The sequence below is a fragment of the Stegodyphus dumicola genome, chromosome X1 (assembly GCF_044657685.1).
Source record: "Stegodyphus dumicola isolate Sdum_Otavi_A_Nest chromosome X1, ASM4465768v1".
Taxonomy (NCBI): Eukaryota; Metazoa; Arthropoda; class Arachnida; order Araneae; family Eresidae; genus Stegodyphus; species Stegodyphus dumicola.
In genome coordinates, this window is record NC_140780.1 from 185960724 (window position 1) to 185975675 (window position 14952).

The 14952-nt window shown below is 32.5% G+C and overlaps 1 protein-coding gene across 1 annotated transcript in view; it reads left to right on the plus strand.

Annotated features, from left to right (window-relative positions):
• Nucleotides 1-14735, plus strand: part of LOC118200554 (uncharacterized) — a 281729-nt gene extending 266994 nt beyond the window's left edge. Inside the window, exon 25 of the mRNA XM_085807694.1 lies at nucleotides 39-14735. Within this exon, the coding sequence (XP_085663820.1) occupies nucleotides 39-2033 (1995 nt within the window). The 3' untranslated portion in view covers nucleotides 2034-14735. The remainder of the gene's footprint in view (nucleotides 1-38) is intronic.
• Nucleotides 14736-14952: the final 217 nt, after the last annotated feature.

A 14952-nucleotide genomic window follows, 5' to 3' on the forward strand; every position in this document is an offset into this window, starting at 1 on the left:
TTATTTCTGAATGTCTTATATATTATTCTTTTATTTAGATCATAAAGCAGACCTTGCAGTGTGGGGGGACAGTTCGTTACTTAGGACCTAGAAGTGCTGCTGGCAGCTCATCCCAGACTACTGCTCGAAGTTCTGCACCTGAAGTTATAGACCTTAGTGATGATGATGAGCCATCCATTAGAAAAAATACTGGTAACTCAAATACCTCTGCAAATTCATCTGAAAGTGAATCAGGTTGCGGTGATATGGAAAAACTTGAAAATTCTCAATCACCTATAATTTTACCTGGAAAACAAATAACTATACGAAAATTATCTCCAGCTGTTCAGCAAAATTCAGTTCAGCTGCCTAGCTCCAAAGATAAATGTGAACTTCCTCAGGTACTTACAAAAAACAAACAAATTACAATACTGCCAATTAATCCTACAAATCAACAAAACAGACAAAAGTTTGCACCACAGCTGGCACAGCCAGTTAGAGTTCAGCAGATGTTACTTCAGCCTCAACAAGGAAAACGAAAACCTGTACAAAAAAATTCTTCAAAGATTCAGATGACTCCTTTGCTGGCTGGAAAAAATATTCGACCTCAGATCACTATTACCCAGCCAACATCCACCCATTCAAATGTGCATTCTCAAAAATTGCACCATCTAATTCACAATGCACCCAAAACTAATGATATTTTAGAAAATATTGTAAATGAAGTAAGTGCATCATCTCCCACTAAACAAACTTCAGATTCTCCTAGTATGCAAATTACTGATAGAAATCAGGCTTCAACTACTGCCACTCATTTACAGATGCAAAATGTACAGCAGAATCTTCAAAACTGTAAAAATGTTTCAACATCACTATCTGAATCTGTGAAAACTCATACTGTTTCTCTCCCTAAATCTCTAGCATCACTTACAAACACATTAAACCCAAATCTTCAGATATCTTCGCATGATCCAGAACAATCAACAGTGCCAGATTTATTGCCTCAAAAGTCACTTTTTCATCAAAATTCTGCTCTTCAGGGTGTTCCATCTATATCCAGTCTTCAGACTCAGATTTCACATAATACAGTTCAGCCATCGAGATCTGTATCAAAATCACCTCAACTTTCTAAAACTGAATCACCGGTTTCACAGATGAATGTACAAATAGCCTCCAATATGAAATCATCTACACAGCCACAAACTAAATTTTCGGTATCACAGACAACATCTCCATCTCAAGCTGCCACTCAACATCTTCATAATTCTGTTCAGTCTTCTTTTCAACAAACAATGGTATCTCAGTCAAATGTTCACCATACGCAACAAAAACAGCATAGTGAGCAATCTGTGTCATTTTCTTCACATCTGCATTCTTCAAGCCCAAGGCTATCTTTGTCCTCATCACATCAACCTCAAAATGCATCACAAAACCAGCATAATGCTCCTCGGAAGAGAAAATCTGTCAATAAACAACCATCAAAAAAGTCTCAGCATCAGCTTTCACTAATGACACAGAATAGTGCATTACAGCCTCAAGCAGCAGAAGCTGCACAGCAATTTCTTCAATCTCAGTTATCTGATCATCATTTGTCTGAAAATCATTTCCCTAACTTTTCACATCATATGTCTAATTCTGATTTTCAGGCATTTTCTAATTTTTCGTCACACAAGCAGGTTTCTCATATACAACATCCTCAACCCTTGCATCCACTACAACATAGTCAAGAACATTCACTTCCAGCTCACTTGCAGCATATGTCTCATTTGTATCCTATGCTTCCACATTCTACTGGAAGTCCATCTTTACCAGATATACAGCCTCCTGCTCCAAGAGCTTGGCCAGTACCACAGCCGTCAGTGTCTTCATTACATCCATATAGTCAGTCTTCCCCGTACTATAGTTCTGGTCAAGAGAGTAGTCAGTTTTCATTTCAGCCATCATCATTTCCTTTACCTCCATCATCTGTTCCATCTAACTTAATTCAGTCAGACTGTAATGTTGCTGCATCTGAAGGAGATAAATCCTCCAGAATCAACTCATCTGATTTGTGACTTTTGTCAGTTTTTAACTGCCACCAGAAAAGAAACAGAGCTTCATCAGATTATTTGGCACAAGATGTTGAAAGCTGGCACACTTCTGGTTTGTGTGTTTGCGTGTGATATTATGATGGCATTTTATGCATCAGCTGGAAGTTAATGATTTAAAAGACTTAACAGTGGATGATTTGCCGAGAGTGAGGTTTTCATCAGTGAAAATTAAGGGAGGAATCTTTTATGGCTTTTATAAAAGAAACATAATATTAAAATTGCTGTAAACGGGTTGACCACATTCACTTTTCAATAATGCCGCAGTGATGGACAGTGTTGTGTAAAATGTGGTAACGTAGTAACTGTTTATCACCATTGCTAATGTATTTTATCATTGTGACGTATGTCAAGGTATGTGCATAACATCTATCTTAGAGTAGATTTCTAATCTCATAATTGTTGTTTGTCTTCTTTTTGCCATCCAAAGGCTTCAGGATTAATTTCTGCTTATTAAAGTACATGTTTTTTAATTTAAAAATAAATTGAAATTTAAAATTTGTTACAGTCAAAATGTAACCTTCTGAGCAGCATGGCTTCTGTGATCTGCTTATGAAGAGCTGCACTTAGTGAGCATTTATAAGGTAGATTGTATAATTATTTATTTTACTCTATTTTACATCCTTCTGTTCTTTAGAATGATAGATCATAAATGAAAATTAGAAAAAATATTTTATATGACAAAATAATATGTATTAGGTGACAACAGATCACTGAATCGTGCCACTCAGATGGTAAACATTGGTTTGAAATTTTAATTTATCATGCTTGTATTAACCTAATTTTAAGTTTTATTTGTAATATGCTGCCATCATCATTTTGATTTCATCTGTTAAGTGAATTAAATTTTGAGGGAAGCCCATATGTTTCAAAATTTAAATTTAAATTATTTTTTTATATTTGAATAAGGTTTCAGAATTAATCAAGTTTAAATTTTGTTCTATTTCAACACGTTACATGTTTTAACTGTTTCTCTTTATTAAAAGTTGTAAAAGTTATAAATGAATTTTACTTTATAGTGTTTCAGGTATTGCATTTGGGAGGAAGGGAGTTGACGTTTTGCACAGTTGAAAAGTTTAGATTTTAGAACTTCTAATTAGAATGAATTTTTGACATGCTTAAAATATCATATTTACATGGGTATTATCTCCTTTTTATACTAATTTTATTATACAAAAAAAAAAAAAGTGAAACATTTTTCTGAAGTGTTGATAGATAAACTATAAGTAACTATCCCAGTATTATTTGCTTAAAAGAAGCCTACATAGCAATGTCAACGTCACAGTATCTAACAAGATACCTTCATTTCTGTTTCCATGTATCTTGAATCTTGTTCACTCTTATGTTGTTCACTGCTAATCACTAGGCCTCAGAAAATATTTAGTTCTGCTGAGCCTAATCTCTTAGTTGTTTACTAAAGTTTGCAAGTTGTCACCATTATCTTTGTTTTCATTACCATTCATTATCTTCCCATGTGTAATGATCTTCAGAACTATGAAAAGTATTAGATATCCCTGTTTTTTTTATGCTATTTACTATTATTGCTCCATCAGTCATAGCCCATGCATCCGCAAGAAAATCAAAGCAATGGAAGATCTCTGGATTTTTTCCAGTTCTAGTAAAGGTGTGTCGATGACATTTACTCATTATCAAATTTTAGGATGTAGTCTTTGAATGATTTATTCACTGTTTATTGATCTCCAATGATCGCAGAAGTGATGAAGTTCCTCCTAGAATGTTGACAGGAATAGTGTTTGTTCTGCTCATTTATTTTTCTACACCTTCCATGAGATGATTACTTCAGCTATCCAACAGTAATCATAATTTAATACAAGAGCATCTGACCACTGTGTTATGTCAATATAATTTTTAGCCATTTTATCATCAAGCCGGATAGTATCAGCTTTTCTCGTGTACCATACTTAGGAGTACCACTAAAGAGTTTTTATTTTGGCAACATCTTCAGTTTAAAGACTCCTTTGTTAGTTTTTAAATCCTTTTTTTATATTTATAGAACTTGCTTTCTGATTGCCTTGAGTAAAGGAAAAATTAGATGATTTTTTTTTTTTTTTTTTTTTTTTAATTTTACTTTATTTTTCAGAATCTTGTGCTTAAAATAGTAGGGAGAAAATACATGAGTAAATACAGTATTCTTTTATGGTTATTGAAAAATTGCTGTAAATATATTATATACAGCATATATGTTTGTTTAACCTTCATTGGACATAATTTTGCAGTATTTATTGTACATTTTGCTTAAATAACATAGCTTGTTAACAGTGACGTAGACTAACATAGCTTTCCAGATTTCAAAATCTCTAAATCGTCAGTAGCTGATAAGTTTCCAGTCATTTGCCTTGGTTTGTTTTCTGAACATAACATTTCTTCTTAAACTATAACTGTTGAACTATGATTAAGAATTGTAATTTTATAGTGAAATATATTTTTAATTTGCATTACCTGTTAGAGATCCACCACTTTGCACATCTTCAGTTTGTGTGTAAAATGCATTCACACATTATATTTATTAAATCCATTGAAAATCCAAAGTTTGTGGTATATACGTTTTTTAAGATTTGAGCAAAAGTGTTTATGAAATCGAAAATTTTCAAACATAATGAACTCTATTTTGGGCGGGGGAATTAACAAGTTGTTTACAAACAAGAATTATTTAAGGACACTCAACATTTAATTCGGAATTAAATTAACTTTAAAAAATTAAAACTATGTCTTACCATATTATATATTGTTGTAAAAGGAGTACAGTATTTAAATTAGGAATAATCCAATATATTGATATTATATCCTTTCAAAGGTTTCATTTTGATCACTTGTACTAGATCTTGGAAATGTGTGAAATTTGAAGTAACGCAATCGTAGAATTACCATTATGTAATATGCATATAATTAATTGTTTGCTTGGGAGTGAACATTAATAGTATTGGCTTGTTTAAAATTTTCTGAGTTTTAGAATTTGTATTGCGTGTGGGTTGATATGTTGAACCGCCATTTATGCTTTATGTTTATAAGCATTACTTAGTTGGAAGAATCAAATCATCGGTTTCTTGATTATTTGCGTTGTGTAACTAAAAATCAGTCATTGAAAAATTGATCATCATTTCATTTTGCAATAAAATTGTGAAGTAGTCTACTATAGATATTATAAATAATATGAAAACGAAAATACTAGGGTGGATTGGGAAGTTTTAACTGCCTCTATTTCTCTTTCCTGATAGATATGGCAATTGTGTACTGGATTCTATATTATGTATCATTGTATTTGCTGCTGAACAGCCATGACCATCAGTAGTTGGTCACAGTGAGTGTTGAATTTTATTGAGAAGAGATCTAATGAACACTTAAAATTTAACCATATGCACATGAAGATTAAGCATTTAGTCATGCTTCAATATTTCAGTAAGTCTAAGGATCATTTGTTTCGAGAAGAGTAGATTTGTTCAAGAAACTTATGGCCGGACTCCAGGATAGTGCTTATGTGCATGCTGTTGTAGCACTGACAGCACTGCCTGAAATGAAAATGTCAACATTAGAAAACCCTGCACATAGCCTGGTTTTAATGACCAGTTATTTCTAATCATTCTTAATAATGAAAAGGCCAATTGGACATGAAATTCTCAAGTGAGAAGGTTAAAAAAAAATGTATGATGAGTTGAATCATCTGATTCTGAATAAGGTAATCATCTCAAAACATTTTGTTCAGTCTGTAATATTACCATGGTTTGCTATTTAAATCACAATGCATTAAATTTTGAATATCTGATAATTTAAGACTATAGATGCATCTACAGATGGCTTTTGAAGTGCATGGTTTCATTTGTATGCATTTCCTCTGTCCAAGTAAATGTATTACAGAATGTTTTTGGAGTGATACAAGAATATAGAGAAAATAGCAGACATATGACCATAGTTGAGAAGTTTAAAAAGAACGTACAAAGTCAATCATGAACACAGAATATGTTAAATTTGTTCTATCATTTATTCTCTGAAAATAAACAAAAATCTAGTGTACAAGTTCTGAAGCTCATATCATTAGTTTAACTATGTAATGACAGTCGGTCAACATTTTCATAAAATGATACAAAAATATGGTTAAAGCATTATTTATGGTACATAGCACAGAATCCATCTTTAGAGCACACAGCATAGAATATGAAAATGAGAATCTTGTGTTCTTATATTGCTTATACTAAATCGTGAATATCTTCCCATTTAGTAGGAAGTGAAGTGTTTTAAACATTTTAGTTCCACAAATGGTTAGCAGTAAAGCACATTTCCTATTTTCATCAGTCACATTGTTGGCTTCTAAGAAAAAAATTACTTATTTTCTATAGAGGTTCTGGGAATGTATTATAGCTGGTGTTCCATTGTCCCTTGAATGTGTCATATTTCATGGTTATTCCAGTAGCAGGCATTATTGAAATATAATCATCTTTTATTTGAAAGGCCTTTTTAAAAATGAAACTAGTTGTACTTTACTTTTCTAATTGCATGCAAACCCTTTGCATTTGAATCCCTTGTTCTATAATTTGCTCCCAGTTTAAATAATAAACAGTAGCAGTCGGTTTATATTTTAATAAGATAACACAGTATATGTTTAGAACAGTATTTAATACATATAACACATAATTAGGATGCAGAACATACTTTATTTGCTCGAAAATAAGACTTCTTACATTTTAACATAAATTTTAAGAAATATGAATGTAGGTGAAGTTTTGTCTTGCAGTATTTCTGAGAAAGAAATTTAAGTTTTTCAAAGGAAGAATATATAAGATCGTGGGAGATCCTTGAGATACCTTTGTGTTGTATCTCAAGGACAAATTCATTTCCTTCAGGAAGAGTGTTAGTGATGCAGTGTTACTTGTTTATTGTGAAGCATGCTAGTGATCACTCTAATGGATGCAAGCCTAAATTGAAATCGCTCTAAGGGATGTGTGTGTTACAAATAATGGTAGTTTTATTGTTTATAAATGTGGAAGTCTTTTATCACATTCTGCAGTTTTGTATAAGAAAACTCCAGTTTAAGACACCACCTAGAATAGAGCATAGAATATGAAAACAAAGAATCATGTTCTTAAGATGGCTGTACACAAAGCCTTGTAGATTAACTGGTGCTATTGATACTAATAAACACAAAAATAAACTATAAATGCATAAAATTAATTGTAGCACATGATATGTTTGTTATTTCAAGAATTTCCTAATAGTCCCCTGTTATTACTCTTATGGAGAGTGTATGCATTATAAGTGTCTGCTTACAGTGCCTCTGATGATGACAGCCAGAAGGTTTCGTTATACAGTACAAAGTCCGTAATCCGGACTCGTCGGGACTTCGGCGATTCCGGATTATAGATCATCAATTTAAATCTGGTAAGATGGCATGCAGAAATTATACAATTAAAAATATGAAACCATAATTTATGAAGTAAAGAACAATTATGATCTAAAGGGTATCAAAATGTGCAAAAGCTTAATATTTATTTGTTTACTTTATTAAGCGTTTCTTTCAATGTAAGTTGTTTAAGTTGCTTTTTTTTTTTTTTTTATGCTAGTACTTCCTCTTTAATTCTATAAACGGGCATAATTTCTTGTTTAGTTACAAAGTTCCACTGTTCAAGTCCTGTAATTGCTGTGTCGAGAATACCGACTAACTTGTCAATCGAAATTTTCTGTCACTATCGAAAGCGGTATTTTCTGGATCTAGAACCATACTACAGATTTTGCCTTCCGTTAATTGATTGATCATTGGGCATTGTCGTCACAATGAAAACCTTCTGTTATATTATTTTCATTTATAACCACTTCTCCACATTTCTTTACAAAATCCAATAGCTGGAAAATTTTATTTTAGTTTGCAATGTCCGAAAACCTTCAAATTCGCGGCTATCATCTTCATCGCCCTCACCAGGAAATATGGTAGCTGGCCATAAATTACACCAAGCCTTTTTTAACGTATCTGGAGACACATCCTCCCGCGATCTTGCGATGCTCCACACAGCAAATTTTATGCTAAAAAATTTCAAAAAGTGTTGAATAGCGTTGCCATTGTTCAAGAAATTTAACATAAATTTTTTAAATGCTACTTTATGTTTGCATTTCAATGCATGCACTGTTCCCATATCCATAGGCTGAATGATAGACGTACAATTTGGAGAGAAGAATAATACGCATACATTATCTTTCACTAAAATTTCTAAGTATATGCCAAATAGTTGTCAACAATCAAGATTTTTATTTGCACGATATATAACTGGGAAAATCGTTACTTCTTTAAATGCTCAAGGTCGTGCAAGTTTTCCGATTACGAAAAGTTTGCACTTTTGCATTCCTGCAGTATTTGCGCTCGCTAAAGTTGTTAGTCTTGCTTTGGAATCTTTGACACCAGTTGGAGTTTTTTCTGTAGAGGCTGGCAAGGTATTTTGTGGTACATATTGCCAGAATGGACCAGTTTCATCAGCGTTCTCAATTTGTTCTGGAGATAATTATTCACTAGTAATAAGTTCAATAAATTAATATGCAAAGTGTTCAGCAGCTTCAGTATCAGCTGAAGCTTTTTCCCCTGAAATTTTTAATTGTCTTATACCATGGCAATTTTTAAATTTGGTTAACCAACCTGTCGAATATGTGCACTCAGTGTTTAAGTTCATTTCTTCACGAAATATTTTGGCTTGAGCCATTAGCATTGGACCCATCAATGGCACACCCTCGCTGCGATGCTGTCTGGCCCATTCAATCATCGCTTTGTCATTATCGTCACTTTTAGTGTAACGAACCCTTTTTCTGTTATTCATAGCAAGTGGGGTTTCGAAATCCACAAAAAATTCAAAAAGTTCCTTTTTCTTTTTGCTTATGTCATATACAGTTGACTTTCCAATGTGATACTCCTCGCATAATTTTGAGACAGATATGCATTTATCCGTTTTTTGCAGCAATTCCTCTTTTTGTTTGATGGACATCAAAACATGCTTTCACTTTGTAGATCCTTTGGCACCTCATGCCTTAGAATCAGTAAAGATAATTTTAGCCTAGCTTATACCGTCTGTTATACGTTAAACGCGCATGTGTAAAGCATACAAAAAAAGTTTGTGGCTTTGAGGTCCGCATTATAGATCATTCCAGATAATGGACATCCGGATTACGAACTTTGTACTGTATAAGCTGAACTTTGCAGTAACATGTGGTCTGCACCCATGGTGGTTAAAAAAAAAGTCATTGTGTTTATAATAATGCAAATGTTTAAGAACACATTAAGTCTTGTGCTCTGTACAGTACAAAGTCCGAAATCCGGACTCGTTGGGACTTCAACGATTCCAGATTTTGGTATTTTTCCGGATATTAGATCATCAGTTTGAATTTAGTAAGATGGCATGTAGAAATTATAAAATTAAAAAATATGAAATCGTGATTTATGAAAATAAGTAAGTATTTATGATCTAAAGGGTATCAAAATTTACAAAAAAAAGTGTAATATTTATTTGTTTACCTTATTAAACATTTCTTTTAATGGAAGTTGCTTCGTTTTTTGTGCTAATACTGTCTCTTTAATTCTGTAGACGGGCATAATCTCTTGTTTAGTTACATTGTTTAATTCTTGTACCTGCTGCTATTTTGAAAATTCCAACTAACTTGTCAATCGAAATTTTCTCGTTTTCAGTAACATCTCTGTCACTCTCTTCACTATCGGTAGCAGTGTTTTTTTTTTTTTTTTTTTTTTTTTTTTTTTTTTTTATCTAGAACCATACTACAGATTTTGCCATTCATTAATTGATTGATGATTGAGAAGCATTGTCATCACAATTGAAAAACTTCTTTTTTATCATCTTCATTTATTACCGCCTCTCCACATTGCTTTACAAAATCTGTTAATTGAAAAATTTCACCTTTGTTTTGCGATATCCGAAAACCTTTAAAATTAGCAGCTATCATCATCAAATTTACCTATTCTTCACTATACATTTGGCTATGCATCATGAGCTTGGTGACTAATGACAAGTTCCGTTAAATCTTGTATTGCTTCTATCTTACAATGAGATCATTAAGCCTGAATTGTATTAGTTTAGGTATTTATTATATTTATGTCTATTTCTTGCATATGATTAAGGCTTATCAGAGTTCTGAATAAATAAATTCCCACCATATAGTTAAGCCTTATTGAGGGCCGGAGCTAGATACAGGGTTCGTAGCAGTCCTTACAAGTGCTTATAAATCCTTATATTTGAAAATAAAATATAAAAGCCCTTATAGGTGCCTACTTTTTCTCTATAGCACCTTTTTTTTTTTTTTTTTTTTTTTTTTAGTGCTTATTTCTTGCTTTTAGTGCTTTATTTTAACAAATGCACATTTTCCCCCTGTACCGAAGCCGAAACTAAATAGAGCTTTTCTTCCTTATATGGAACGTCAGATGGTGAATCATACTCCCAGAAATAGCTTTTCGCCCCTTTCTCTGCATTAACATAACCTTTGGTGCACGCGAGTACAGGCAGGTGCATGTCATTCTATTGGTCAAAGAATTTCGAAAAGCCGTAGGAAATTCCTTTACATTCCGTATTTTTTCGCTCCCATTCAATACTACACACGTTTGAATTTCTATCAAGATTTTAATAATTTACATTCTCGTTCCATGTGGTCAGTTCATATTTGTGTTTATTATGATTGGTATGCTTATATTATGAGCATATGTATAAATGTTTGTAATATATTTGCTGTAACTGCTGAAGTATAGATAAACTTCAAGAATGGTTAAGTGTGTTTTAACACAGATTAGTTTTCTAAGGAATAATATTTGGAATTGCATAAATAAAGTAAGAGTAATTGAATAGTCAAAGTAATTATTATTTTTTTTTCCCAATGGATTATACAGTAAGGAAGTTGGGGGTTCTCCCCTTTCTCCGCAAAATCTTGAATATTGAAACCATTACAGTTCACAGCAAAGCAAGCAACGGACTTTTTTTTTTGGTCACTTTCCAATTTGGATTGAATAGGACTAAAAGTTCTCCGGTCTACCAACCCAAGCGAAGAATGATTCTATTCCAGAAATTTAATGCAGTCTGATTAAACTTAGAATGAAAAACACTCCAGATTGGTAAATCTCTTTATTAATCAAAAGAGAGGGATATCGCTTGGAGCGTGACGTGTCCTGCTCAGTGATAAATATGCCACTTGGGCGCATGACTGTGAAAACTGGACGAAGCAAATGGGCGTTTTCCTTTATTTAGTTATTTATTCTCCGAATAAATAGCTGTTGATTCCGATTGCGTAATATCACGTGAGGAAGAATTAAGGTGCACGTATTACGCAATAGCGTTTGCGATATTTCCCAGAGATAAAAGAGTTTTACTGTGCTAGATAAGCAGATTATTTTTCAGTTCCATTGGGCTGTTTTTTATATGATGCACATATCGAAATGTCAAAAGCATTTATTTAGCTGAAAAATCGAAAGAATTGGCTACAATCTAACCCCCCCCTTTCCACTTTTACCAGTTACGCTCTACAATCCGTAATTTTCAGATATTTGGCAATTTCCGAGTATGCCGGTTAGTTCAGCTTTTACTGTTAAAGGATGATTGCATGAAGCAATTTTCCATCTTCTGATTTCAAAAAAGTTCCTTTTTTTTTTTTTTTTACTTTACTTAAATTACTTTGCAATATCTGTTAAGGGAAAACTTACACAATGAAAATTTAGAAAATGTTCAGAATTTTGATTTAAATTATATTTTAAACTGAAATTTCATCATTAAATCTTGTAATATAATTTAGTTCCGCATAGTTTTTTTTTCCTCTCATTGTAAACTAGTTCTGTAAATTGAACTGTTATTTAAAATTTTAAAAAAATGTAATTGTTTTCCATGGCTGAGTAATGCTCATTCTTTCTTAATAAATACTGACTTTCTCATGTTTTAAATTACAAGTCTAATTTTTCTTTTAACACGTTCGGTACGGGCATGTCGTATATGCATCAGCAGCGCCCTCACGGCCAGGTGTGTCATATCGGCCGTATGCCGTTACCTCATGGCCGGGTGTGTCGTATTTGAATCGTATTTAATTCACTGTATGACTGGGTGTACCACATATGACTTTTTAGATACAACAGTTAATTAGTATTTTTTATTGCTACTAGATGTAGCTGTTCATCTGTTATGGGGAAATACATCGAAAGTTAAGTATGTGTACCTTCATTCCTATGCAATGTTTTTTATTTTTGGTATTTTGTTTCAGAATGAGAGGAAGATTCATGGGTGGCTGTTGAGCAATGTAATGTTTCTTTAACTGCGTCATTTTATATAAACAAATGCACGTCTTCTCGATGCTTTGAGGTACTTTTTATTTTTGCGATATAGGTATCTGAACGTAAAAGAATATACACAAATGCTAACTCATAGGTGTTTGAGTAATGTGATGGCTCTTATTGCATCATTTCATATAAACAACTGAACATGTTCTCGATGCTCTGGAATACTTTTTAATTTAGTTTATTTATTTTATTTTTTGTCTCCCTATAGTGGAGTAGATGTTCTATCATTAGAGACTTTTTTTATTATTATTATTATTATAGTCAGATTTAGTCAGACTTTCCAGCATTCAGACGGATATTTTGTATTAGTTTAGGTATTTATTATATTTATGTCTATTTAGCGACATAAATATAATTAGCGAAACTATTATTAGCAAAACTTTTTTTTTTAATGTTCTATTGCTGGTGTTCTATTTTTTTTAATGGCAAAAAGCGCTATCTGTCTCTGACTGTAGAAGATACACAAATGCTAAATAAGTTAAATTTGCTGATATTCTATTCCTGTGACATTTGCAACATTGGACTCTGTGTACACCCATGTTTCAAAGAATATCATACACTGTCTCTTTTTTGAAATATTGCTTCCTTTTCGTTGTTTTCACAGTGAATTTTTATGAAAGAAGGTTTTAATATTTTTTAATTTTAATTATGTGTTGTGTTAAATAAAATCTGCGATTGTTTGGATATTTAATTGTGGGATTAAGGAAAAATTATATTATTCTAGAATGAGTATTTTATAAAATTTTTAAGGAAAATATAACAATAAAGATTTAAAATTAATTCTGACAACTACCTAAATATTCTTCTCAAAATGTACCAAAAATTGGAACAATTGGATGACAAATTTAATTTATACGAATTTTTTCCCAAAGTTAGGCTTAGAAGCACGAATTGTCTGTCCCCACAAGACGACGTATCTGGTTAACACGCTGTCACAAGAGAATGCTTTGGTAATAGAGGTGCCCATTGTGAATGGGTTAAGGTTATGCAGTTGTGTATAATGTAATTAGACAGGTGCTTATTTTTTTTTTTCTTAAAATGTGCTTGAAAAGTGCTTATAGGTGCGTATTTTTTCAACTAAAATGTGGCTACAAACCCTGTAGATATCTTACCGCCTGATGCAGCCTCTGTGGGTCCTAAGTTCTGCGATTCGACGCTCCCATAAGAACCCTGGCACTGGTTCTGGGTTTATGTGAATAACAAATCAGTTATTCTTAATTCAATTAGCCCTAAATGTAATCTTTGGGTCTATAAGTATCATCAATAGAATCTATTTTTAGCATATGGAAAGAAATTTGTGGTAAATTTTTCCCCATCAACATTTTTTAGCACATTTAACTTAAATCTGTAATCATTGCTAAGTGTAATGTCAACATAAAAGATTACGACACTCCTTTATTATTCAATTACTAACATAAAAAAATTGTTTAGGCATCGCTACATGAGTCATTACTCAGTTTGGCATGTTTGATATACATGCGGTGATGAAAGGAAAGTATAATAAATAATGATTCGCCAGATTGGCGTCAGATCAACGATGTATCTATGTGGAATGTTTCGGTTTGAGATGTATTCTAAGCAGATACTCAGCAATGGAGCCAAATTACTGATAGTACAAATTTATGCTAAAATGATTGTTACTTCAATAACAAGGTATTTTATTTAGTGTCAAAGTGAAATTAAGAATCGGGACTCTTCAGATGTTTTATTATGCGCGAAGGGTGAAATTAAATGCGCATGCACAAAGCCTACAAGAAAATGTTGGTGGTTTTGAGGTCTGGATTTTAGATCATTCCAGATAATAGACATCCGGACTTTGGACTGTACTAGAAATTGTTCATAGGAAGTCGAGAAATTTCAATTCGTTGAAGGATATTGTAGGTATTTTTAAGGTGCAAGGATTTTCTGTGTCCTGTTATGTGTATGAATAAATGCTATGTATTAAAAAGTTTTATGGTTCTGAACATTCATTAATATATAAATTAAACTATTACATTCAAAAGTCTTTAATCCGGACTCGTCAGGACTTCAGAGATTCCGAATTATCGGTTTTTCCGGATTATATATCATCAATTTAAATCTGGTAAGATGGCATGCAGAAATTATAAAAGTAAAAATATGAAACCGTAATTTATGAAGAAAAAAGAGCAATTATGATCAAAAGGGTATCAAAATTTACAAAAAAAAAAAAAAGCTTAATATTTATTTGTTTACTATATTAAACATTTCTTTCAACGTGCGCATGCGTAAAGCATACATTACGCATAGTCAAAATTAGAAAATTGCAACCAGAAAACTAATTGATGTGTATTCGTGATATTTATAATGACGAGGAATTTGATTTAAATCATATCAAAGATAGAGTACATCGAGATGAAATACTACATTTAGTAAGGAATTATAAGCCTAATAAAATAAAAACATCTGCCCTGGAGATAAGGATAGTGCTGATAGATCAACTTCCAGCTCATTGCATGCCACGACGTCTTCCCCCCCCCCCCCCCCCCGCAGACCAGCATGAAATTGATAAACAGATTTCAGAATGGTTAGAGAAACAAAGGATATGCCTTTATC